We start from the raw sequence: 26,135 nt of genomic DNA, 5'->3' as shown, positions 1-26,135 counted from the left end.
CAATAAGGATAACTCTTTCAGAAACAGCCTCTGCAAGCAGCAAATGGGATTTCTATTTTGTAGTATCTGCTTTCTAGGCAGAAAAGGATAATTATACTGTACTTTGATTTTCTTGATCTTCAGGAGGCTCTAGAACCTTCACAAACTCCACATTCACATGGATTTCAACTCCCAGCAGCAGGGCAACCTTGAATAGAATGAGCTGTAGCTGGCGAATACCTGTTGGGCAGGAAGGAGAGAGGAACTGTCACAGCAATGCCTGAACACCACCTCTATGCAGAATGCTACATAGTCACTGCCGCTCGATGACCTTGGAGCACAGCAGCATACCACTATGGAGTCGGATTATGCACCAAGCACTCTGTTTTCTAACCTTACTCTTACAGTGGTCCTTTGGAACCATTATTATCCTCATTCCGTAGATGAGAAATTGAGGCTTAACAAGGTTAAGTGACTTGCTCAGGCAACACGGAGCAAAACTAGAATGTAGACCCACGTCTGTCCTCTTTCTAGACCCTGTTCTAGCGCTAGATGACGCCATAACAAGGGAGGCTCTGTCTTTCCAGCCTCCTTCCCCAGCTGGGCTCTGGGTTCGATGAGATGAAGATGGAAAGAGGAATAGGCAAAGAGAGAGTAAAGGGCGTTAGTGAAGTCCGTGATCAGTGACTCATTGTATGAGGCCCACACCTCAGCTCTTAAACATGCAGTGGTGAGGACTGGTTAGGAAATTCTCCCCACAAAGCGTCACGGTTCCGCATCTCCCACCCACTATTCAAAACTCCCTGTGTGAGTGGAATCTCATTTCCCTGTTTTATTTTCTGTCATTCAGCACAAATAGATATGCCTCCAAATAATTTTCTGCAGAGTGAGAAGTTTCAAACTTTCTGTGGGCCTTTCTGTACGTGGTGGGCTAGACTCATTTAACATTTATTGAGCATCTATACTATGCCAGGTGCCATGCTAGGCACAGGAGATATGGAACACATCTTCTAATGGAGGGAACAGAGGTGAACAGAGGTAAACAGAATGGGGTAAGACATGGTGGTTGGGGGAGGGTAGCAGTGGTAGAACAGGGCCTTCGTTGGGGTCCTGGAAGCCAAGAGAGGAGGGACCAAGAATATCGACTCCCACAGAGAGATGAAGGACTGTGACGGTGACAAGAGGCCAGTGAACTTGGGGTTAGGAAACTTTTGAAGACTTTCATGAAAATCTCTTTAGCACAGTGGTGGGGAAGACAGCAGACTGTGACAGAAGGAGTTTTGAATGGAAAATGTAGACCAAGTCTACGCCTTTCTTTCTCGAATAAATACCTTATGGCAAGGGAAGGTAGTGGGGGAACAACAGAGGGCTGGAGGTCCAGCATGAGGGGAGGAGCAGGAAGACTCAGTGACAGCGCAGGGGGAGAGGGAGGAAGCCAGAGGGACTGGAATCAGAAAGGAGATGCCAGCTGTGATTTGGCAGGGGGCATGAGGAAGGAATGGGTGCTGGGGCACAGGAGAGGGAAGCGGGCCCAGACCAGGAGTGCTTCGTCTTCCCCCAGCACAGGAGGGAGGCTATCTGCTAGGAATGAGGTCATGATGGTGGAGGTTTAGAATGGCCACAATGGGAACTGGAGGAAAGTGTTAACAGAGACACAGAGAACCGCTGAGTAGTGCTGAGTATGATGATGCAGCTGGGGCTAGAGATGTGGCTGGGCTCAACCAAACGCAATCAACTGGGCATAGAGAGCCCAGTCCACCTCCTACCATGAACCACCCTTCCAGAGGAGGCTTGGCCTCTCCTTATGGTTCTGAGGTTCCTACTCAGTCTGGTTCCAGCACACAGTAGGTGCTTAATAAATTCTCCTTTCTTGCAAGTACTGGAGCTGCTCTTGACAACGATCATTCTGACTGTCTCCATGTTATTTCAAGAGTCCCACTGGCAATACCGGATGCTGAAGGACTTCCAAGGACCAGGGGTTGAATGAAAGCCCCATCAATGAGGGCAGAGAAGGGCTTCTGACCAGGAAGCCCGTCCAACAAGCCCAGGACCCCACAAGGCTTTCTGGTACCCAGCTCTGGCTCCCAAGAGAACTTGATGAGGAAGTGGTGCTCAATATAGCGGTTCTAAATTGGTAACCAACACGCATTCTTCTGCGGGTAGGAGAGCACATCTTGAAAGCTGACATTGCAGCTCTCTAAGCAAATCCAAATTTCCACTGGACTCCTGGAATTTTCTCATCTCCAAGTGGGAATAAACTCCGGGGCCACAGCTGGTAAATTCTCCTGCGCCTGAATAAATTATACCCTATGTGACTGATAATTCTCTCCAGTTGTTCCCGCCCAAGCCGCATTCCTTTTTCCCATCACTTCTTGTCCTCATAAGAACACGGCTCTCAGGGCCCTCCTTCCAGCACCCCCACTGAGAAACATTGGCTGGGAGAAAGCAGCTCTGGATTCTGAAGTCTGGGGACCATGGCTGCTTCTCACTCACTGTACAGCGTGGGCTGCAAAGCATTTTTCCTGAGCACTTACTATGTGCTAGGCAGAGTGCTAAGTACATCACAGACCTGACCTCATTTAATCCTCTCAGCAGGTCTAGGAGACGGAGATTAATCACGCTTTACAGGAGAGAAAATTGAGGCTTGAAGGGGGTACAGGCTTTGCCCCGAGTCAGACAGAAATGGAAGAGACATATTTTGGACGCAAATCTGTTCAGACTCTTGAGCTTTCCTCATAGTGTTAACCTCCCTTTCATGGGTCACTATTGCTATACAATCGTCCGTAAGTATCTGCTGGAGATTACTTCCAGGACCCCCGAGTATACCAAAATCCATGTCTACTTAAGTCCTATGTTTGCCCCTGTGGAATTCAAGTATACAAAACACCAGCTTTCTATAGAGGTGGGTTTTACAAGCTGCAGGTGTTTGAATGAAAAAAACCCATGTATAAGTGGACCCTTGCAGTTCGAACCTGTGTTGTTCAGGGGTCAGCTGCATATAAAACAGCTAAGGACCACCGCAAAACTGCAAGGAGGGAGGTTGCCTTTCCCAAAGGCTGTCTGCAGAGACCCAGCCCTGAGAGCTCCAGACTTGAGGAACATCAGAGCAGAAGGGCCTCGGCACTCAACTCGCCCTACATAAGCATTCAGCGATGCCCAGGACCTGGAGTCCACGTTGTCTATTTTCCGTCCCATTCTGGCTGAAGCCCCATCGTGATGTTCTCTTTCTTTTTAAAGGTCAGATTTTTAAAGCTTTGGTATGGAACCCACCAGGAAACAAGGATCCAATTGTTTCATTCCTCTGCTCTAAAATCTGCCATGGCTCCCCAGCACCACCAGCACAATGTCCAAACTCCTTTGCATGGAGGGTCTTGACTATCTGGCCTGTTAATGCTTTTGTGTGGCCCCTTCCTCCAAGCTCCTTTAGCAAGTGTGACTAGCCCTATTAAAGCACATTATTACCAACAACATCTCAGTGCACTCCTTCAGGGTGCAGACTATGCTATTTACTTCTGCCTCTGCTTCTCTATTTCACTCATTCATCCAACAGACGTTTATCAAGCATCTGCTATGAGTCAAGCACTCTTTCCTGTCCTGGAGATATTCTGGTGATTAAGGCAAGCTGCAGTCCCTGACCTCAAGCTTACAGCCTGCTGGGGGATAGCCTAGGGCCCAAGGCACAAAGCCGGCCTTTTACTAGATGTCTGTTAGTCCAATATATGGTGCCCCCAGGGACTAAGACAGACAAGCTGGGGACTCCTAGACATGAAGAGATATATCCCACCCAGGGTCAGTCCCCTCCCTTCCTGGGATATCACCATAGACTCCCACTCACTGATATGGTCGATGGAGCCAGCACAGAACTTCCCATAGAACTTCTTGGCTCCCAGGCCCCGAAGATCGTGGATGGTGAAAGGCCAGAGGTGTAGCACGTTGTTCCTGGAGAAGGTGTCCCTCTTCTCCACCACGACCACTTTGGCTCCCAGGTAGGCAAGTTCAATGGCAGTACGCAAGCCACAGGGTCCTCCTCCAACGATGAGACACTGCAGAGGTGAGAGAGGAAAGAGACTCTGAGCAATCTCTAGCATCACAGACACGAACCCCCAGTCAGCACGGAAACTGAGGTGCAAATCCCAGTCTACCTGAACCAACCAGCAAGTGCAAGCTATGTACCTGTTAGGGCCTGTCATTCATCCACCCAATGTACCTTACCCGTGTGCCTGCCATGCACCAACCACTGTGCCAGGCCCTGTGAGGAGTGCAGAGGGAAAGGGACTTGGGGAGGAGGCACAGTAAGATGCACGTGAGGTTCAGAGTTAAAGTGAACTGGGTTTCAGTCCCAGCTGCAGCATTTGACCACTCAGCTGCCTTCTCTGTGTGGGTCTACTACTCTCCTCACAGAGTTATTGCAAATAAGATCACTTTAAAAGCATATGGTACATCTTTGCGGTCCTGAATTAGGTAATAGCGTCTTAGATATAACAGGAAAAGTACAAACAACTAAAGAAAAAATTGACACATTGGATTTTAAAATTAAAACTTGGTGCTTCCAAGGCCACCATCAAGAAAGTGAAAAGACAACCATACGGAAGGGAGAAAATAGTTACGAATCATGTATCTGATATGGAACTTGTATCCAAAATAGATAAAGGATGTTCACAACTCAGTAATAAAAATACAAATAGCCCCGTTAAAGACTCGGCAAAGGATCTGAATAGATATTTCTTCAGAGAAGAAATGGTCATGTACTTAGTGACCCCATATACAAATGGTCACTAAGTACATGAAAAGATCCTCAACCCCATTTGCCATCAGGGAAATGCAAACTAAAGCCACGGTGAGAAATCACTTCACACCCACTAGAATGGCACGATGAGAAAGAGAACAGCAAGTGTGGGTGAGGATATGGAAAAACTGAAACCCTCAGACATTGCTGGTGGGAAAATAAATTGATACAGATACATGAAAACAGTTTGGTCATTCCTCCAAAAATTAAACATAGAGGTTTAAACCATAAGAGCCAGCAATTCTACTCCTAGATATATATATATCCAAGAGAAATGAAAACATGTTCACACAAAATCCTGTACATGAATGTTCATGGAAGCATCATTCATAATAGCCCCAAAGTAAGAACAACCCAAATGGCCACCATTGATGAGGAAACCAAATGTGGTCTATCCATACAATGGAATATTATTCAGCCATAAAAAGGAAAGAATTCTAATATATGGACAAACCTTAAAAACACTGCGCTACGTAAAAGAAACCAGACACAAAAGGACACATATTGTATTCTGTTTATATGAAATGTCCAGAATAGGCAAATCCATGGGACAGAAGTGGATTAGTGACTGCTGGGAAATGGTGGAGGGAGAATTGGGGAATGACCGCTAATGGATACAGGGTATATTTTTAAGCTGTTTTGGAATTAGATAGTGGTGATGGTTGCACAACTTTGCAAATATGCTAAAACCACTGAATTGTGTACTGTAAGAGGGTAAATGTGAATTATGTCATCATTAAAAAAGTACATGAGGAAAAAAACATATGGTACAGAGCTTGGCACATACTAGTGTAAATGGTGTCATTCTCATTGTTGAGACCTAGGCCCTATCTCCTAGAAACTCTCAGGCTACGAGTAAAATACATAACTTATATATTAAAAAAAAAAAGAAAGAAAAAGAAAAAAGAAAGAAATGCCGGGCGCGGTGGCTCACTCCTGTAATCCCAGCACTTTGGGAGGCCAAGGCGGGTGGATCACGAGGTCAAGAGATCGAGACCATCCTGGTCAACATGGTGAAACCCCATCTCTACTAAAAATACAAAAAATTAGCTGGGCATGGTGGCACATGCCTGTAATCCCAGCTACTCGGGAGGCTGAGGCAGGAGAATTGCCTGAACCCAGGAGGCGGAGGCTGCAGTGAGCTGAGATCATGCCATTGCACTCCAGCCTGGGTAACAAGAGCGAAACTCCGTCTCAAAAAAAAAAACAAAAAAAAACACCTAGAACCTTGTGTGGCTGGTTTTATCTGGAGCCCAGAGGGAAAAGCTAATCCTGCCTCGTAAGTTGGAAAAGATTTCACAGAGGCGAGTCTTTCAAATTATTACCTTAGCCTACATTTGTTGAATACTTACTACGGGTCAAACGGTTTCAAGTGCTTTCTGTGTTTGAGCTCTTAATCTTTACAACAAATCTAAGGAACTATTACGATGCCCCTTTCACAGATGGAGAAATTGAGGCACAAAGCAGCTACTTAATTGGCTCATGCTTTTACAGATTGAAAGGGGCAGAACCAGGATTCAAACTCAGGGAGTCTCATTCCAGAGCCTACCGTGCTGGACTGCTTCTGGTTTGCCAGGAATAAAAAAGAAAAAAGAACATTTCAGCAGAGGGAACTGCCCTTTCAAAGAGAAAGAGAAAGAAATTCAAGGTGGATAGAGAGAAGGGTACTTTGGGAGAAGAGAAAGGAATGGGAGAAAAAGAGATGAGAGTTAGTCTAGAGCCAAATGGTGAAAGTCTTAAGTGCCAAAGGCATCTTTGATGGCCTTGGTCTTGTTGGCATTTGGGCCATGTGGGCAGAGGTGACAAAAGAGGATTCTGCATGAGTCTCATGCTCAGTCCTCAATGGACACCACATGCTGAAAAAGACAAGGATCCTTCCCCAGGGAAGACACACGGTGACCTAGGATAGCTGTATTGGGCAAAAGCCCTTTCATTCAAAGAAAATCTTATGAGGCATCAGTACTGCCTAAAACCAGAGGAAGATGGCAACAATCTGCCTGAAAGAATCAGAAGAAACTCTTTCCTAAGGCAGGAGTTTGCCTGGAGATCTGCCCATCCCCAGCAAGGCAACAGGCAAGGGGATCTGCACCCACTCCTCACTCCTTAACACTGCGGAGGCATCTGGAAACTGTCCTTCTGCTTGAGATCAAACCTTATCTTAAAAAAGCACATTCCCCTTCCTCTAGCAAACGTTCCATCATCCAGTTATCATTCAGCTGGGCCTGCAGGGTCCCAAAAGGGAAGTGCAAACAAGCATATCAGGAGCTTCCACACCACAATCAGTGTGGCCCGCTGGTTGGAACCTTCCAGAGAGTTTGTAGACACCTAATTAAGGGAAATGAGGTCACTACTGAGATCCAGCTCCAGAGACATCAGGGAGTGAGTGGGCGTGCAAGCCCATATGCATCCTCTCTGGGTAGAGCCACCGGGAAAGAACCAAGCCCCGCTTCCCAAGCTCAGCACTACTCTTTATCTCACTCCCCAAACAGCTCCTCGTGGACATAGCCAGACAATGACCGTCATTTCAAAGCACGACTCCAAGCCCCAATACGGGTGAGGTTTGCTTTGGGGTTAAGTCTGGATTCCTGCATTTCTTTGCTGTTAGTACATCTTTTCCTGTTTGCTGAGTTCTGTCCCTTCGGGGCCAGGGATGAAGCAGGGGTGGGAGGATGTGGGGTGAACAGGGGCAGGAAAGAAGGAGGGGAGCACCCTGCATCCTTCTGTCCACCGGGCCTGACCCAGCACTGCTTCCCGGACAAGGCAGGAGATCCCCTTCCCACCAGTCAGGGGGCGGCCGTGCATTTTGCAGGCAAACAGTAGCCAGTGTACAGCTTCTGATGCTCTTGGCTAAACCTAAAATCCCATTGGCGAAAGCTCAGTTTTCCCACCATCCTGGGCCCCAGTACATATTTCGGGCCTGAAATTTCAGAGATGCCAGTCATACCGTAACCTAAAGTCAAAGCAAATACCAACGGGCCTAATTATATAAAGAGAGAAAATTCGGTACAGATGTTATCAAGGCCAGACGGATGGCTTGTTGGCAGGGCCAGGCCAGGTCTTCTCTGGATGCGCTTGTTGTGATTAACATGGGAACTCGGTGTTCTGACAAAAGGCCAAATACCATGGCAGCCACATGCCCGGGCAGAGGAGTGGGAGAGAGGAGGACTTCCCTGGCATGCCCACTGTAGATGCTCTGGATGCTGGATGTGGTCCAGACAGACCACAGATGCAAAGGGTTGTGATAACTCGACCCAAAGGAGCTCTTTCCTCAGACCCAGCCAGGTCTTACGTCCAAGGAAGGAAAACTTCTCGTTAAAACTCAGTTAGATTGCATGCTCCTGCCCGTGTTCCCATGAGCTCTGTCCTTTCTGCTTCCCCAGAACCAGCTGTGCAGGTCACAGTCATCTGTGTGTGACCCACAGTCAGTCCAGGGGCTTCTCTAAGGCCACCCCCGTCCTCTGTATTTCTGTGTGCTCAGAGCCCAGCACCAGGCCTGCCACCCAGGAGGTCTCAACGGACAGCTGACGGATGAACTCTCCACACCCTCTCCACCCACCCAGTTCTGCCCTGCCATCCACAACTGGGATGTTCAGTTCACACCAGTGGGGGTTCACGTCTGCAGATTCCCAGCCAGACTGGGGGAACCGGGGTCTGCCAAGGCCACCAGCATCATGGATATCACCATGTCTGTGTGCTCAGGTGACATAAATTATTACCCAGTGGGGAGCAGGGCAGAGCCAATGCCAGCAGGAAATCCATTGTATAGATAAGCACGACAGAGTTTCGGCCTCCACGTTAGCACAGGGGAGAGACAAACACCCCATGGAAAAATCAGCTCTTTATCAAGAGGCAGGGATGGAGGGATGAGGACCAAGCAACCCACAGTCAGGACACAAGGACGGGGTGGCCCCAGCTCACATGGGACTCCTGCTTCTCCCCAGTGGGCCCTGCAAATACGACCCGCTTCTTGACATGGTGCATCTTCTAGCCGCCCCTCTTGCCAGCCAACAAGTGGGTCAGTGTGTCGGGGCTGTGTCAGGAATGCACAAGAGATTCAGTCCCCAGAGGGAGATGCTGAGGGGACCCAGGGCTAAGGCAGGAGGTAGCAGTCTGCAGGCTTCATTTCCACTTCTGAACCTGTCCCTGTGTTCCTTGAGAGCCATGTGTCCAGACACTGCAGCGAGGTGGAGTGCAGAAGCCAGCACTTGAGCAGGGTGTGGCGCTCTCTAGCCCGCTTCCCCACCTTGCACCTCACCTAGAAAGGACAGCTGTGAGAGCGAAACTGCACTGTGCCCGGCACATGCTACTTGCCAGGCACTGCTCTAATTGCTTTGTGTATTTCATCCTTGCAACTGCCCTACAAAAGTGTTATTATCATCCCCACTTTATAAGTGAGGTAACTCAGGCACTGAAAAGTAACTTGCTCCAGGCACCCTTATCATCTCTTTGAGTAAAGAGGGCAAGAAATGTCTTTAAGGTCACATAATGGATAAGTGGTCAAATCTGGATTTGAACCCAGGTAGTATTGGTCCACAGTCTATGCTCTCACCGGCTTCACTGACAGTGAAGCCCGACCTCAGCGGTGAGGTCAGGATGAAATGAGAGGACTTGGCTGCTTCCCTGCCTTGAGCACACTGTGGCCTCCTGAATGGAGCTGGGGTTCAGGCTAGGTTCACAGGGTCTCTGCATGGAATGACCAAGCCATGTCCAGCCTGAGCTTCATGTGCTTCCGCAGCGGGGGAGATCATAGGCTGGACAGTGCTTGAGCCTGTGCAAGTCCTGAGAAGTCACACTGGCAGATGCCACCACAGTGGGAGCTTGGGCTTGGACAGTGCAAGCCTCCTCTGGTGAGCTGGTGGCCCTGGCAGCAAGCTGGGCGTGGGGGAGGTCATGCATAGTGCTGTCTCCCTGGTAGCCACAGCCTCCCGGCACACTGGCCTGCAGGCCAGCTCCCCGGGGGCACTGCACTGGTGCCAGGGACGTGCCACCATACTTCCTGGTGTGGCTCTGCAGCCTCCCTGGATCTCAGAACCAGCCACTTATCTGAATCCAGGCAGGAAGCCCCTGGTTACTGGTTTACCATGAATAAGAGCAGCTTGATTCAGAATCGCAGGACGGAGAGTTTTCAAATCCGAGGTGCCGCCCACCTGCCAGTATGTGTGTGTTGTGGGGCCTTACAGTAGGGGCCTGCCTGCGTAGCCTCACCCCTGCAGGGCAGTGCTCGGGGATACTCGTGAGAGATGGGGCTAACACTTACTGCCTGCTCATAATGTACAAGAACTGTGCTAAGCATGTTTTAAGAAATGCATTTCACTTTTTTTTTTTTTCTTTTTGAGACAAAGTCTTCCTTTGTCACCCAGGCTGGAGTGCAGTGGTTCAATCTCGGTTCACTGCAACCTCTGCTCTTGGATTCAAGCGATTCTCCTGCCTCAGCCTCTGGAGTATGTGAGACTACTGTACAGGCATGTGCCACCATGCCAAGCTAATTTTTGTATTTTTAGTAAAGATGGGGTTTCACCATATTAGCCACGCTGGTCTCGAACACCTGACGTCATGATCCACCTGCCTCAGCTTTCCAAAGTGCTGGGATCATAGGCATGAGCCACTGGGCCTGGCCTCGCTTCATTCTTACAATAACCCTGAATTAGACACATTCATCCTCATTTGGCACGTGGGAAACTGGAGCTCGGGAAGGTTAAATGACATGGCCATGGTAACAGAACCAGGGTGAAAACCTAACCTCTGATCCCAGGGTACATGCTCAAAACCACCGGACGTTCTAGCTGTGGAGGAATCTCTGAGAAGGGGTTGGCCAGTAGGGGTTCCCCAGGGGAACTTTAAGTGCTGCTCTGGGTGAGGAGGTACATCTCATCTGACTTGACATGGCCCTGACATCTCCAGGCTCTCTTCTGTATCTGGGACACATCCAGTTATTCCTGAGTAACAATTATACACCACTTATCAATCTCAGAGATTTACAGAAGGAAAATGGAAAAAGGTATCCTATACTTTGTGCATTTCCTAAAAAAAAACCCCTCTAATTCCTCTGAGAAATTAGTTTCACTCTGCTCTTCCCTGCCATCCTGAGCTAGTTTCTCCTCCTCCATGTCCAACAGTAACTAGCAGCTGCAGGGTCTGGATTTTCAGGGACAGTTTTGTTTGCAGACATTCTGCCCTTTGGCCTCATAAGTTCACTCACACTACTGCCTAGTTTAGAAGTTGTAAGCACAATCCTCAAGGCTTCTACGTCTCTGGGTACCGGTTGGGTCTCGGTCTCGTGGCATCTCCCTATTTAACACATAGGTTCCCTGAAGTCAGGGCGTGAGGGCCACCCCTGCGCCCCTGCCAACACCAGCCGAACACCTCACGGGAGAGCTAAAGGGCAGAGTGAACAGGCCGAAGCACTCCCATCTTTGTTGATGCCTGTGGATCTCTACTGGGAAGACCAAGGGTAATCATAATATTTATAATAGCAATAATAAAAAAGCTACTGCTTACTGCCTGCTTAGAACGTACATGAACTGTGCTAAGCGCATTATAAGAAATGCATTCCACGTCATTCTTACAATCGCCCTGAATTAGGCATGTTCATAGCCATTTGGAGGATAGGGAAATGGAGCTTAGGAAGGTTAAATGACTTGGCTGTGGCAACAGAACCAGAGGAAGAACCTAACCTCTGATCCCATACTCAAAATCCCAATCCTACATTAATCCTTCCAGGTTTCTGTGGAGTGTTATGTGGCACAGCATTCATATTCTCCTTCCCATCTAAGATAGGTAAAGGACTGGTGAGATGGCTCTTGGGATTACAGGCTCATGTTCCCAAACCTCAGGACACTGTCTGGTTGGGAACTAGAGAAGAAGAAAAACAGAGCCCGGCGCAGTGGCTCACACCTGTAATCCCAGCACTTTGGGAGGCGGAGGCAGGCAGATCAGCTGAGGCTGGGAGTTTGAGACCAGTCTTGCCAACATGAAGAAACCCCAACTCTACTAAAAATACAAAATTAGCCTGTGTCGCGGTACATGCCTGTAATCCTAGCTACTTGGGAGGCTGAGGCAGGTGAATCACTTGAACCTGGGAGGTAGAGGTTGCTGTGAGCTGAGATGGCACCACCACTCTCCAGCCTGGGCAAAAAGAGTGAAACTCCGTCTCAAAATAAAAGAAGAAGAAAAACAGATGCAATGTTTGGTATTACCTCTGACTACTGTAGGAATTTAGAGAAGAAACAGATTAGTGACTTCAGGATCCCTCCAGGAGATAGACCAAGTGTGGAGAATCGAGGCTGAAGATTTGGAAAGAGACAACAAATGGCATGCTGGGAAAGAGGGGGGTGGTTTGCAGGGGAGTGGGCAGTGAGGTGAGGGTCAGGGGCTGGGGCTGGCAGAGAAGGCGAAACCAGGCAGTAGAGAAAGAGATCATGGAGGGTCTTGGATGGCAGACCAGAGAGTTTGGACTTACATTCCCACTGTGGCTTTTATGAGCTTGGAATAGGATGGCGGTGCTGCTTTAGGACAATTGGCTCCAGAGCAATAACAAAGATGGTAAGAAGAGAGAAAAGAAATCCGGGGTAGAGAAGCAGTCAGGGAAGCCTTTGAAGCAGGTTCTCCCACTTTCTGGACTCTCCCCGGCCTTGCAGCTGCTCAGGCACCTTTGCTGCTCTTCCCCATCTTCCTATCCTCTATACCTGGGAGTGCCTGGGGCTCAGCCTTTATACCCTTCCCTTATTAACCTCAACACTATCTACTTCCATGACTTTAATTACCATCTACATGCTGATGGTGATCAAAATTATCCCTAAGCCTGAATTTCCCCCAGACTCCAGGTTCCCGCTCACATATCAGTTGCAGCCAACTGAACTCTTGTTCCCTCCCTTCAAAAACCTGCTTCTCCCCCATCGCATGGTCTTGGTAAGTGCTACCTACTTTTCTACCTGCTTAGACTGAAAATTTGGAATCAGTCTTGGTTCCTCTTCTCTTACCTCACAACCAATCCAATAGATCTTGTTGACTACCTTCAGAACAGACATAGAATCCAACCAGTTTCACCTGCTCGCATGCTGCCATCTTACCCAAGTCATGGCCACCTCTCCTTTGACCTGATATCAGGGCTCCTATCTGCTCTCCCAGTGTCCACCCTTGTCACTTTGCAGTCTGTCCCCACACAGCAACCAGACCAGACCTCCTCAAGTCAGATTACATCACTCCTAGCACCATCCTTTAATATTTGCCTGTGGCACTCGGAAGTCAAAATCGGAAAATGTGGCCAAGCCTTAAGGCCCTATAAGATCTCAACCTCCAGTTTCCCTTCTGTCCTTGGCTCCCACCACCCCCTCCTCTCACACTCCAGCTGCACTGGCCTCACTGAGACCACACATGGGCTTTTCACTGGCTTTTTTTTTCTGTCTAGAACACTCTTCCTCTAAATATATATATATTGCTATTTTCGAATACAAAAAAAAAAAAATCTATTGCAGAAAATACATGGGCCTAGCTTTATTTTTCTTCATAGCAAACTCTAGTTTTCCAAACAGCGTTTTAAACATTTGTAAATATTTCCAGCATCTTTTACATTTTCCTTTGTGAACTTTTTTGTTGTTTTTATCTAGTAACTTTACAATGTTTTTGGCAACATTTTATCACATTTTTCAAATATATAGAGAAGTTTCAAGACACCCAAATACTCACCACCTAGATTCTATGATTAGATTTTATTCTCCTTGCTTTAGCACATATCTGTTCACACCCATTTATCCTTCTACTCACTCATCAATCTATAATTTGTGGTACATTTCAACTAAACTGCAGAATCAATACATTTCCTCCCAAATATTTCAGGATGTATCTCATTGGCTAGAGTTCAATATTTGTTCAAGGTTTTGTTTTGGTTTGGTTTGGTTTTTAGAGACAGGGTCTTGCTCTGTAGCCCAGGCTGGAGTACAGTGCCACAACCATGGCTCACTGCAGCCTCGAACTCCTGGGCTCAAGTAATCCTCCCTTCTCAGCCTCCCTAGTAGCTGGGACTATAGATATACCACCATACCTGGCTAATAAAAAAAGATTGTAGAGACAGGGTCCCCTAGGTTGCCCCGGTTCATGGGCCCTCAAGAAATTTTCCTGCCTCGGCCTCCCAAAGTACTGCTGGGATTACAGATGTGAGCCACCATGTCTGGCCCAAGTTTAAGGTCAAATATACATAAAATGAAATGCACATACTTTTTTTTTTCCCTGCTGCCTGTATAATTGCAGAAAGGTGCGCATATCTTAAACATATCATTTGATGTGAAAAATTACAATATATTTTGTTTCTTGCAGTCTCGGTTTTCTCCCTGTGAGTGGTCATTCTTCCAAATGATCCTGTGAGTTCTTGTCCCTTGGGCTCTGGTGCTGGTTCCCTGGTGCGTTCTGTTAATAGCACGGAGCTCCTAGTCAAGAGGCAAGGCCTGGGTCTGACCAGCTGTCTTCTTCAGGAGAACAGAAGACACAGGGTCTTCCAAGACCCAAAAAGGGGTGTCAGAGAAATCTCACATTTCCTCAGGAGGAAGAGGGGAAGCTTCTGAGATGGGCTGAGTCAAGATACATTCAAGGCTAAAAAATGTAGGGCCAGTTATAATCTACATGTGTGGAAAAAGGCAGAGCTGAAATATATGAACAATATAACATCCAGAAGTAGAGCAGTTCATTTCTGCCATTTTCTCTTTTTAGTTGCTTAGTAACTTTTAAAGCCTACCAGTTCAGGCATGTAGGGGTCCCCACATTGCAATAATAATAGCTAACACTCTTTACTGCATGCCAGGCCCGTTGTAAGGCTGTATTCACAGCAATGCATATCCATTATCCACATTTTACAGCTCTAGCTATTCCGTGATGAAGCTAGGATTCAAATCCAGGTATCTGGTTCGGAGATCACGCTTTTAACAGATAATCGGGGAGAGGGCAATGGCACCCACCACCCATACTTTCCTAGCCTGGAGAACTCCAGCCAGGGCTGCAAGCACTGCTGTCAGTCTACCCAATGACAAACATTTCCACTAGCAGATGCCATGGCTGGGGGCCACTTGACGTTCAAAGGTATCTATTAAGTGTCTTCCATATAATTGCCAGACCTGCTTGAAGTATATTCACTCATTTAGCCCTTGCAGGAACCCCTAAGAAAACAGCATTGCTGCTCCCATTTTACAGTTGAGGAACTGAGATCCAGAGGCAAAATGACATTCCATTCATTCAAATCTCACAACAAGCCCAGATGAGGAAACCAAAGCATGAAAGGCTTAAGCAGCATGCTCAAGGTCACCTCACACAGTACGTGGAGGAACTGGCATCTGAATCCAGGTGGTCAAGCTCCAAAGCAGAAACTCACATCCATCACATTACACCTGCCTGACTTCACACAGCTGATAAAGGGCAGAGCTGGGAGTCACTGCCCCATGAGTCCTATGTTGTCCCCTCCTCTGCCACCTTTCTTTGAAGTGTTAGGGCCCACTGTCTTTCTGGCCCCTTTTCTCTCCCTCACAGGCATTTGAATTCTTTACTGGCACCACCTCATCCCATGACCACTCATGGCCACAGACAGGCTGACCTTATTCATGGACAACAGCTTAGTCTCAGACTGGCCTCTATAGAAAGGCCATGAGGAGGCCCGGAAATGGATCTGCATGAGAAAAGGCCAGGCATTCCTTCAATTTCACCAATGCCTATTGCTCTAAGGTCAGCAAGGGAGAGATTGCTTACCTGAGCTCAGCAGCTGTTCCTGCAGCCCAGAACTGGAGCCAAGCAGTGCAAGGCTACCATGCTATTCTACAGCCATATCTGGACCAGCTGCTATGCCCACAGTTAACCACCTTGTGAAGAGCCTTAGAGCGTCCCCCAAGAACGAGGCAGCAGGTAAGAATACACTGACCTCCTTCATTTTCTCCTTTTCTAAAGTCTCTCACCTACAGACAGGTGCTGAATGAACACAGCTTAGGGGTCTAATCATGACTTAATTCAGGCCTGCAAATAAGAAAAGACTCACCAGCCCTTGACTGAACATCACTGGGAAAATAGCGGGCATGGCTGTGTAATGAAGGACCTGAGGTCCGAAGCAGGCAGTCCGTTTGCTGGCTGTGTAGCTTTGAACACAGCAGCTTATTACACCTGATGTCAGTTCTCTCAACCACGAAAGAGGAATAAAGCAGTTCCTACCAGGCAGGGTTATGGGGATGGAGTCAATACACTGCAGAATTGCCCATAAAACAGCCTCACCAGGCGCGGTGGCTCACGCCTGTAATCCTAGCACTTTGGGAGGCCGAGGCGGGTGGATCACGAGGTCAAGAGATCGAGACCATCCTGGTCAACATGGTGAAACCCCGTCTCTACTAAAAATACAAAAAAAAATTAGCTGGGCATGGTGGCGCATTCCTGTAATCCCAGCTACTCAGGAGGCTGAGGCAGGAGAATTGCCTGAACACAGGAGGCAGAGGTTGCGGTGAGCCAAGATCGCACCATTGCACTCCAGCCTGGGTAACAAGAGCGAAACTCCGTCTCAAAAAAAAAACAGCCTCATATGGCATATGGTGAGCACTCAGTAAATGATAGCAATGACCCACAGCTCCTCTTCTCCCTCCTTTCTCAGGAGAAATCCTTTATTTTATTTTTTGAGATGAGTCACATTCCATCACCCAGGCTGGAATGCAGCGACGTGATCTCAGCTCACCGCAACCTCTGCCTTCCAGGTTCAAGCGATTCTCCTGCCTCAGCCTCCCAAGTAGCTGGGATTACAGGTGCCTACCAGTATGACTGGCTGATTTTTGTATTTTTAGTAGAGACGGGGTTTCACCACGTTGGCCAGGTTAGTCTGGAACCCCTGACCTCAAGTGATCCATCTGCCAGCCCCAGCTGCCCAAAGTGTTGGGATTACAGGCACGAGTCACCACGCTTGGGTTCTGAGGAGAAATCCTTTAAGTTAAATCAGACTTTGACCTCTAAGAGCTCAGAGTCCAGTGCCTCCCATTTGGGGGACATGGACACTGTGATCCCAGCAGTTCAAGGCTGGAGGCGGTTTGCATTCCTTGACAGACACACTGCCTTTGTTGGGGTATCTCTAGGCTGGTGAGTAAGCCCCGCCTGGAGCCTGGGTGCCCAGAAGGCTGCTAGGCTGACTTTTCCTGCACTGGCAAGCTGCCCTTCTTACCTGCGTTTGCACGTGTATGCACTGTCCAAGCTGAAAGGGACCTTAGATCAGGGGCCAGCGCATTTTCCCTCATAGTAAATATTTCCATCTTTTCACCAAACGCAGGTTTAGATCACGCTGTCCAATGCATCCCTCCCCATAACCCCTTGCCCTTGGATGTGAGGGGTGTTCTAAGAAGTTATTTCGGGGAACCCAGAGGCCATTTTTTGTACCTCTGAAAGTCTAATGGAGCTCCTTGCCGGTCTTCCTACCCTAGATGCCCTTCCCTCAGATCTTTGAACATACCTCCTTCTCACTATTCAGGTCTGAGCTCAAACATCCTACTCCCTGGAGATGAGAGAGATGATACCTTCTCAGCCCCACCCATTACACTCTCACATTTCCCTGTTTATTTTCTGCATAGTGCTTATCACAACCCAACATCTCTCTTTTTTTTCTTTTTCTTTTTGGAGACAGGGTCTTACTCTGTTACCTAAACTGGAGTGCAGTGGTACAATCATGGCTCACTGCAGCCTTGACCTCCTAGGCTCAAGCAATCCTCCCATCTCAGCCTCTGGAGTAGCTGGAACTAGAGGTGCACAACACCATGTCCAGCTAATTTTTTTGTATTTCTCTGTAGATGGGGTTGCACCATGTTACCCAGGCTGGTACCAAACTCCTGAACTCACCTGTCTGGGTCTCCCAAAGTGCTGGGATTGCAGGCTCATCTGGCCCACATCTCTCTCTCTCTCTTTTTTTTTTTTTGAGATGGAGTCTTGCTATGTTGCCCAGGCTGGAGTGATCTTGGCTCACTGCAACCTCCGCCTCCCAAGTTCAAGCAACTCTCCTGCCTCAGCCTACTAAGTAGCTTGGATTACAGGCACACGCAATCACACCCAGCTATGTTTTCTTTTTATTTTTTTTAAATAGAGATGGGGTTTCACCATGTTGACCAGGCTGGTCTTGAACTCCTGACCTCAAATGATCTGCCCACCTTGGCCTCCCAAAGTGCTTGGATTACAGGCGTGAGCCATCATGCCTGGCCATCTTTTCTATTTGTTAAATAGTTCACAGTGTGTGTCTCCCTCTAGAACATAAGCTCCACTAAAGCAGGGACCTTGTTTCTTATTCATAGCTGTATCCTCAGAGGCTAGAGAAGTCCCTGATCCTTAGCAGGTACTGGTAAATATCTGTCAAATCAATCAGTCAATTAAATCAAATCAAATCATACCTTTACCCCAAATCAGATGCACACTGAGGTGAACTGAAATATGATAGCCAATATTTATGAACATACTGTCTTGGGGCTTTACATATATTATCTTATTAAATAAGGGAGAAACTAACTTATAAGATAGGAACTATTTTACCTCTTTATTTCAGGAAAGGACACTGTAGTTGAAGTCCAGCTACTAAAGGTGTTTATCTGGTAGAAGGCAGAGTTAAGTTTCAAACCCAAATCTGTCCAACTCTGGACTCATGCTATTAATCACCACTATTGCTTAATTTTGCATGGGATTTTGTTAATTTCGTGCGAACACAGATTATCTGTGGCTGATTAGAAATGCTGACAGACAGTGATGTGACTTTATACTTTACAAAAATGGAGAGAAGATGTTGTCACCTAATACACACAACTTTGTCTGTGAAACAACTTATTTTGAAGCACAAATTTTGGGGTTGGAGGAGAAAAGGAACGAAAGCCGAAAATAGGTGGGGGTTTTACTACCTTTTACCACTGAAATAACTAGCTTCAGATACAGAAAACAGCTTCAGATGTCACAAAGCCAGTTAGAGGTGACAGAAAATCCTCAAGTTTCCCAAGAGAAAAGCGATTTGGTCAAAGGCACCTTGATCTATCTTGCAGGGGTTGAATACACATCTGGTATCCAACCCACACAAGATGGAACCCTGATTCTTCAAGAGACAAATCCCAGCGTGTTTGCACGTGAGAGCCTTTCCCACCAGCGGAGCTTTGAAGCCTTGCAGATGATAAGAGAACAGCGAGCCCCTTACAGCATCTCACACATGCCTTCCAGGCCAGACAACCCATATTCACCAGTGGAAAGTAGTTTTGACTCAACTTGCAGCTGCCACAAAAGAAGTTAGCAAACTTACTCAGAAGTTCTTGATAACTCCCTACACCAAGTGGGTCACCTTATATCGTAAAGTGGTTTGTAATTAAAATGTTTTTGAAACAGTGAATAGACCACAGTGTCTAGACACTGGGAAGCTCCAATCCTACACCATCCCAACTGCCTGTGATTACTGTATGATAGATACCTACGACCTGCCAAAGAACATGTTATGTTTTCTCCATCAGAGCATCTTTAAGGGCACGTTTCTGGAAAGCCTTTCCTCACAGCCTGCTGGGAGCTGTCTGGGAATTCTTTGGCCACCAAGAAGAAGGCATGCCTGGGCATCCAGGGCACTTTCCCTCTGGAGGCAGGCCTGGGCTTGCAGACTGTGAGCCATGGCTGGCTCAGGCTGGCTGAGGAAGCCCACATATGGAAGGCAGGATTTGCGGGACCCAGGTCTAAGGCATCATCACTATAACCCTTCAGAGAAAACAAAATGATTCTCTAGCTCAGACTCAGAAAGGTGGTGGAAGTGGTGGAGGAGGTGGAGGAGGTGGTGGGGTGGTGTGAAAAGGTAGGTTAGGGTATGCATAGTTGAAACCCTGCAAAACTATTAAAGGAAAATAGGGCATCTGGAAACCACTACCCTAGCTCCCTGTAATACCTGATCTTAAGCATGTACCAAGAGGAAAAGGATAGTTATCATTTATTTGTTCATCTATGTATTCATTAAAAAACAAAAACAAAACAAAAAAAAAACACTGAAGGAACATCTATTTCCTAGGCATCATATTGGGTACTAGGGAAATAGAGACAGACACGTCACATTTTCTGCCCATGGATACTCACACTTTAGCAAAAAAAAAGACACCAAAGGCTTCTGAGCAAAAGAACTCTATACATAGTGAGGACTGGGAAAGAGCAGAGGCAAGGACCTGGCAGGAAGCCACTCGTGGTAGGTGCAGAGGTCCCACTAGGCAAGGACGTAAAGGAGGGGTTGGATGAGAGGCACTTAAGTATGAAGGTTAAGAGATTGCAAATTTAGGCTAGAGGGTAGAAGGAGGAAGTGAAACTGACTCCGATTCTCAGAGTGGGAATGAATGGTGATCCTGTGAACTAAGAATGAAAGTCAGAAAGAAGAATAAATTTAGGAAGTGGGAGGGAAAGTACAAAATTATGAATTTAGTTTTCTATCTCTTGAGTGTCAGGTACTCATAGAAAATCTAAAAGATGTGTAGAAATCCTAATAGTTGATCCAGAGAGTCCACAGAGTGACATAAATTTTAACAATAATGCTAACTTCTATTTAGTGGGTCAACCATGTATCAGGTATGCTACATTCAATTTTATTTATTTAGTCCAAACGAGAATCCTATAAAGTAGGTATGATTGGCCCATTTCACAGATAAGGAAGTGGAGGCTCTGAAATGCTAAATAACCTGCCCAGGGTCACAGGTATCTGACTCTGGCCATTATGCTCTTTCTACTATGACCTAAGACCTCCAATTTTGGTGTCATAGTCAATAAGAGAGGATTGGTTCATTAAAAGTGAGAGTGAAACAGTGCTACCCAATAGAACTGGGTTTCTCAACCTCAGCACTACTGACATTTGTGGCCAGATAATTTTTGTTGCAGGGGCCTATCCTGCGCATTGCAGGATGTTTAGCAGCATCCTTGGCCTCTTCCAACTAGGTGCTAGTACCAACAAGCCCACTCCCCCAAGACCATCCTGACATTTGAAGACAATAAAGAATGTCTTCAAATACTGTCAAATGTCCCTGGAAGGCAACACAGCCACCAGTTAAGAATCACCCCAATAGAAATACAATGTGAGCCCCACATGCAATTTTAAATTTTCTGAGAGCCACATTTTTTCTAAAGAAGTGAAAAGAAACAGGAAGTTAATTTGAATATTTTAATCTTCTATACCAAAAATTCAACACATAATCAGTCTGAAATGTATTGATAAAATATTTGATCATCTTTTTTTATACTAAGGCTTTAAAATCAGGTGAGTATTTTTACATTTACAGCACAGCTCACTGTGGACTTGCTGTGTTTCAAGTGCCCTAACCATGTGGCTTGTGACTCCCATATTGAACATCGAAGAGCTGGAGAATAAAAGGAGGGAACTGGCCATATGTATGGATGGGGGCAGGAGGAGGGCCAAAAGCAACACTGACCAGTGGGCAGAGTGTCACAGACAACCTCAGGGGTCCTCGCATCCAGGCTTTTCTTTCCCCACCCCACCCCGGAACTGCCCCTCCCTATCAACAACCCGCCTACCCCGGGGGCAAGGGCCTGAGGTGGGACTGAAGAAAGCAGGAGGGAAAGCCAGGGAAAGCCCATGGAGAGGGCCTGGGGAGCCTACCCACACACAGTGGGGAGTCACCCTGGGCTTTCAGGGAGGCAGCTGCCAGCCTCCAGCAAGTTAGCTGGGGAGTAAGACAGATGTAGATAACTCATCCACTCTCGGGAACACCCCGTCACCTCCACCAGCAACTGCTGACGGGGCTGATTCCAGCCCAAGGAACCGCTAAAACAAAGTCTTCAAAACCACAGTGTCTGAGTCCATCTCAAGTGAGTTCCAGAAAAGCTGAGGCTGCTGCCTGGGAGCATTCAGCAACCAGTGACATTTCCCTACTCAGGTAGAAGAGCCAGGGTCTGCCACCGTATGGATGCATTCAGTCCCTCATTTGGCCACTGCTGCTTCAGGAGGAAGTGTTGCTCTCCCCACTGTAAGGATGGAGACGGAGGACAGCACCCCTAGAAATGACCCTGGCCGGGATGCTTCACTAATTATTCAGAAAAAAAAAAAAAAAAAAACTAACTGAAACACACATAATTCACAAATAAAGCAACCTTAAAGATGTTCTCCCTTGACTATGAGACCATTTAATGAATTAATGTTTGAGGTAAGGAGCAAGAAACATAAAATACAGTTAAAACCAATCAGCTCCATGATTACGGAGGAGGGAAGACGAGAAAGGAAAGATGAATGGAGGCAGGAAGAGGACAGAGGAGGGCACACAGAGAGTGGAAGAGGCAGAGCTCCACAGGGGAGAGCAGAGTGGGCACGGGGTCAGGGTCCCCGCTGGAGCCTCGGGCAGAGGTTACATCGTGGTTCTCTCTAATTCACGGAGGGAAATGCTAGTCACCACTCAGGGGCTACACTCAAGAATTAGCACAGTGGGGGACAGGGACACAGGCAGATCACCTTGAGAACCAGGTGTAGGAGGACAGCCCAACTGCCCATAGGCCTGTGGGCCTCAGCCTCACCACCTGGCTTCAGAAAGAGACTGCTCTACATCCTCTGAGCTAGCAGCATCTGAGGGAACCTTCCTGCAGCTGATGTCTGGAGCTCCCACCACGTGTGCCGGGCAGCCCTTGAACCGCCCACCGTGTTCAGAGTCAACTAAGCTCCCACTCTCCACACTCCAGGAGGCTCCTGAGCCTGTAAGAGGCAAACCTTCCCTGGACCCAACTCTCCTATTGTCCTTGTTTTGCAGCTGGGTAAACTGAGGCCTGCCTGTGTTCTTTCCACTATCCTACAGGCAGAGTGAAGAGACTATGCATCTTTGGAAAAAAAAAAAATCTTTTAAAAAAAATTGGCTAGGAACCCTCAAATCATGGGATAAATAGTCTTAAAGAGAAAGGTCACGCATAGTACGTATATACGCATACAATGCATGTGGAAAGGGCTTTGTAAATTATAATGCTTTTTACAAATTATAGTTGTCATTAAATTTACTCTAAGCACAGAGAACTCATTGTCCTCTACACAAGTTTATGGACCTACTTTCAAAGGGACTAAGGCTCACTTTCAACTTGAAGAATTCCTTCTAGGCTGTTATTCAACTAAACCAAAAAGAAAAAGAAAAAAGCTCCCCAAAGCCATGTCTAACCTTTGCTTCATTCCTACTCCTGCGTAGGCAAGATCTTGTTTGTTTTCCAAAACCCACTTCTTAAGCACTGGAGAGCTCTCAGCCACTTCCCACAAGTTTCCAGCAAAAGGGCAGGCGCCAGTTAATCTCATAACGGAAGGCCTCCCCCTGCAGCTGGCAAGACAGCTGTCATCTCCCTGCCTAAGTGGAGAGGAAATGCCCACCAGTGCCCAGAGCTGGGGCTCCATCAGAGCTGCTGGGCCAACCCTCTAGTTCCAGGACTCCTTTGCTGAACACCTGCTATGTGCCTGGGAAGCATGTGACATGTAGCAAAGAGGATGTTGAATTTCAAAGCCTTGGCAGTACTCTGAAGACGCGATCACAGGCTGGGGTTGGGGTTTCATTTGAAGCAGTTTATAGGAAGCATGACAGAGTACAAGAGGGTCGCCTTGGCTTCCTCCAGGCCTCTAGAGGTCCGAGAGCTTCTTTTTTACACACTGTCTATGGGCTTAGACGCCTTCACCGCCTCTGCTGGAAGAGCGGAGCAGTGAGGAGTACAGTACAAAAAACACTAAAAACTAGCACTTAACAGAGAACTAAGAATTAAACCCTCAAGTCCTCCTCCCCTTCAGGCACCTGGTCTCCTCCAGCCTCAGTCTGCTCATCCATGAAATGGTAACAGTAACATGTAACACACATCAGAAAGTTGCTAGGAGGCTCAGTTTCCAGCCCCAGGCAATACAGCAGGTGATGGCTTCGAGATGGGTAGATTCTGTTATGGGGATGGGAAGGAATCATGAGTGGCTTGGATCAAGATGAAAGGATATAAGGAAAGAGGCTAATCTTCTTTGTGAGAAGGCACTCTGGAATGGCCAATGTGTATACTTCTTCACTATTCCCTCTAGCACTGAACAACAGGAATGGGTTTTATCACAGCAGTGCTTATGAAGTGCTTATTGCTTTATCTCCAGCATCTAGAAGAGTGCAATCATGACTCTACCCATTCATCTACCCACCATCCATCCATCCACCTATCCATCCATCCATCCACCCACCCACCCATCCAGCCAGCCACCCACCCATCCATCCATCTACTGATCTGCCCATCCATCCGTCCGTCTGTCCATCCATCCATCTGTCCATCTGTCCATCCATCTGTACATCGATCCATCCATCCATCCACTTATCCACCCATCCAGCCACCCAACCATCCATCCACCCACCCATCCATCCACCTACTGATCTGCCCATCCGTCCATCTATCCATCCAGCCACCCACTCATCCATCCACCTACTGATCCTCCCATCCATCCATCCATCCATCCATCCATCCATCCATCCATCTGTCCATCTGTCCATCCATCCACCCATCCACCTATCCAGCCACCCATCCATCCATCCACCTACTGATCCGCCCATCTATCCATCCATCCATCCATCCATCCATCCATCCACCTATCCAGCCACCCACCCATCCATCTACCTACTGATCCATCCATCTATCCATCCATCCATCCATCCATCCATCCACCCACCCATCCATCCACCTACCCATCCAGTCTTGATGAATGAAAGCTGTTATTCTAGGCCTTCTACAAACACCTCATTTGAACCAGAGGAATCTTGGAGAGGGCAGACGGGGACACCCGCCTTGGGCCATCAGCCTTTTCATAACTCACGAGGCTACATGAAGGCTTGCTTCCTCCCCTCCTGCTATGCAAACTCATAAGGCAGATAGATTCAGGAGGCCTGGCTAACTACAGAGATCCTGAGCACAAGGAGGCTGAGCTGACAATTCCTTCAAGCAATCGGTGTGGTGGGATAACCTCACCAACACCTGAGGCTAGATGGGGACATTCAAAACGGTAGGGCTCAGTATGGGTTAGTTACCTCTGTTGCTACTAGCCACCAAATTAAACTCACCCAAACTCCCTCCCCACAGCTGGCTGAAACAATGATTCCCCCAATCTCCTGGTGACAGTAAACATACAGAAAGGCCCAGCAGTGGGCTTGGTTAATACTGTATCTGGAATGTATTTATGAAATCTCTCAGAAGAGCTTAACTTCATCACAAACCTTAATGTCAGACATTCTCTGGGATAGATGACCGTGCAGGACACTCAGGAGGCTGGCATTTTTTTTAGATTCCTCTCCAAGGCTGCAACTTCAGAGAAGCAGCTGACCACCACATTTGCAGCCTCTGGGCAGGCATGCCTATGGAAGGGTCTGCAGTGGAGCCCTCTCTGAAGACGCAGATGCCCGTACTTAACCAGGAGGAGAATGGTGAACAGCAAGCAGCTTGCAGGGCAGGGAGGCAGCCAGATAGAGAGCCCACTGCTCAGAGTCCTTTCACTCTGATAAACAGGAATCATGACAAAGGTAATCATCTTCCTCTATGCTGGGCACTGTTCTAAGTGCTTTACACATATTAATTTATCCAGGCCTCAAAATCACCCTCAAAGTTGGAGACTACTATCATTTTACAATTAAGGAAACTGAGGCACAGAGAGTTTAAGTAACATGCTTAGGGTCACACAGTCAAGGCCTGGCATGGTGGCTCACACCTGTAGTCCCAGCAATTTGGGAAACGAAGTTGAGTGAATTGCTTCACTCAGGAATTCAAGACCAGCCTGGGCAACATGGCAAAACCCCATCTCTGCAAAAGCATACAAAAATTAGGCAAACATGGGGGCACACACTTGTGGTCCCAGCTACTTAGGAGGCTGAAGTGGAAGGATCGCTCGAGCCCGGGAGGTGGAGGTTGCAGTGAGCTGAGACTGCCACTGCATACCAGCCTGGGCGACAGAGTGAGACCCTGTCAAAAAAAAAAGCCACCCAGCCATTAGTGGGATGCAAACCCAGGTTGGTCTGACCCCAAAGACCATGCTGTCAGGCCCTGTGCCACACCACTGTCTTACTCTGTGGCTTGAAAAGAAATGAGAGCTTCAAGGACAGTCTATAATTCATAGCACACCTACCTCTCCGACGTCCTGAAGGAAGAGCGACCCTCTCACCTCCACAGTCCCTAGCCAGAATCCTACCAGTGATATTTAAGAGCCTAAATGCACCATCCACCTCTCTTGGCTCAGCTCAGTCTCAGAAACAACTGTTTCCTTACACTCAGTTCTCTTGTGGGCCTGAGAGGGGCACTGGAGGTTAGAATCTGGGCTCTGAGCTGGAGTGGAGGCTCTATGTCCGGACCAGGACATGGAGGAGGACATGCTGAGTGCAGAGAGATGCCCATCGGGCCGAGAGTCTGG

General features: G+C 47.6%; 1 protein-coding gene across 11 annotated transcripts in view; it reads right to left on the bottom strand.

Annotated features, from left to right (window-relative positions):
* MICAL2 (microtubule associated monooxygenase, calponin and LIM domain containing 2) overlaps positions 1-26,135 on the bottom strand; it is a 252,739-nt gene that overhangs the window by 153,621 nt on the left and 72,983 nt on the right. For all 11 annotated transcript variants that reach the window (XM_074401099.1, XM_039470504.2, XM_039470509.2 and 8 more), the window contains 2 exons: positions 3,815-4,022; positions 103-219 (listed from right to left, as the gene is read on the bottom strand). In XM_074401099.1, the coding sequence (XP_074257200.1) occupies positions 103-219; positions 3,815-4,022 (325 nt within the window). The remainder of the gene's footprint in view (positions 1-102; positions 220-3,814; positions 4,023-26,135) is intronic.

Source organism: Saimiri boliviensis, chromosome 6 (assembly GCF_048565385.1).
Source record: "Saimiri boliviensis isolate mSaiBol1 chromosome 6, mSaiBol1.pri, whole genome shotgun sequence".
Taxonomy (NCBI): Eukaryota; Metazoa; Chordata; class Mammalia; order Primates; family Cebidae; genus Saimiri; species Saimiri boliviensis.
Note: the sequence above shows the minus strand (reverse complement) of the source record. Positions and strands in the feature narration are given on the sequence as shown.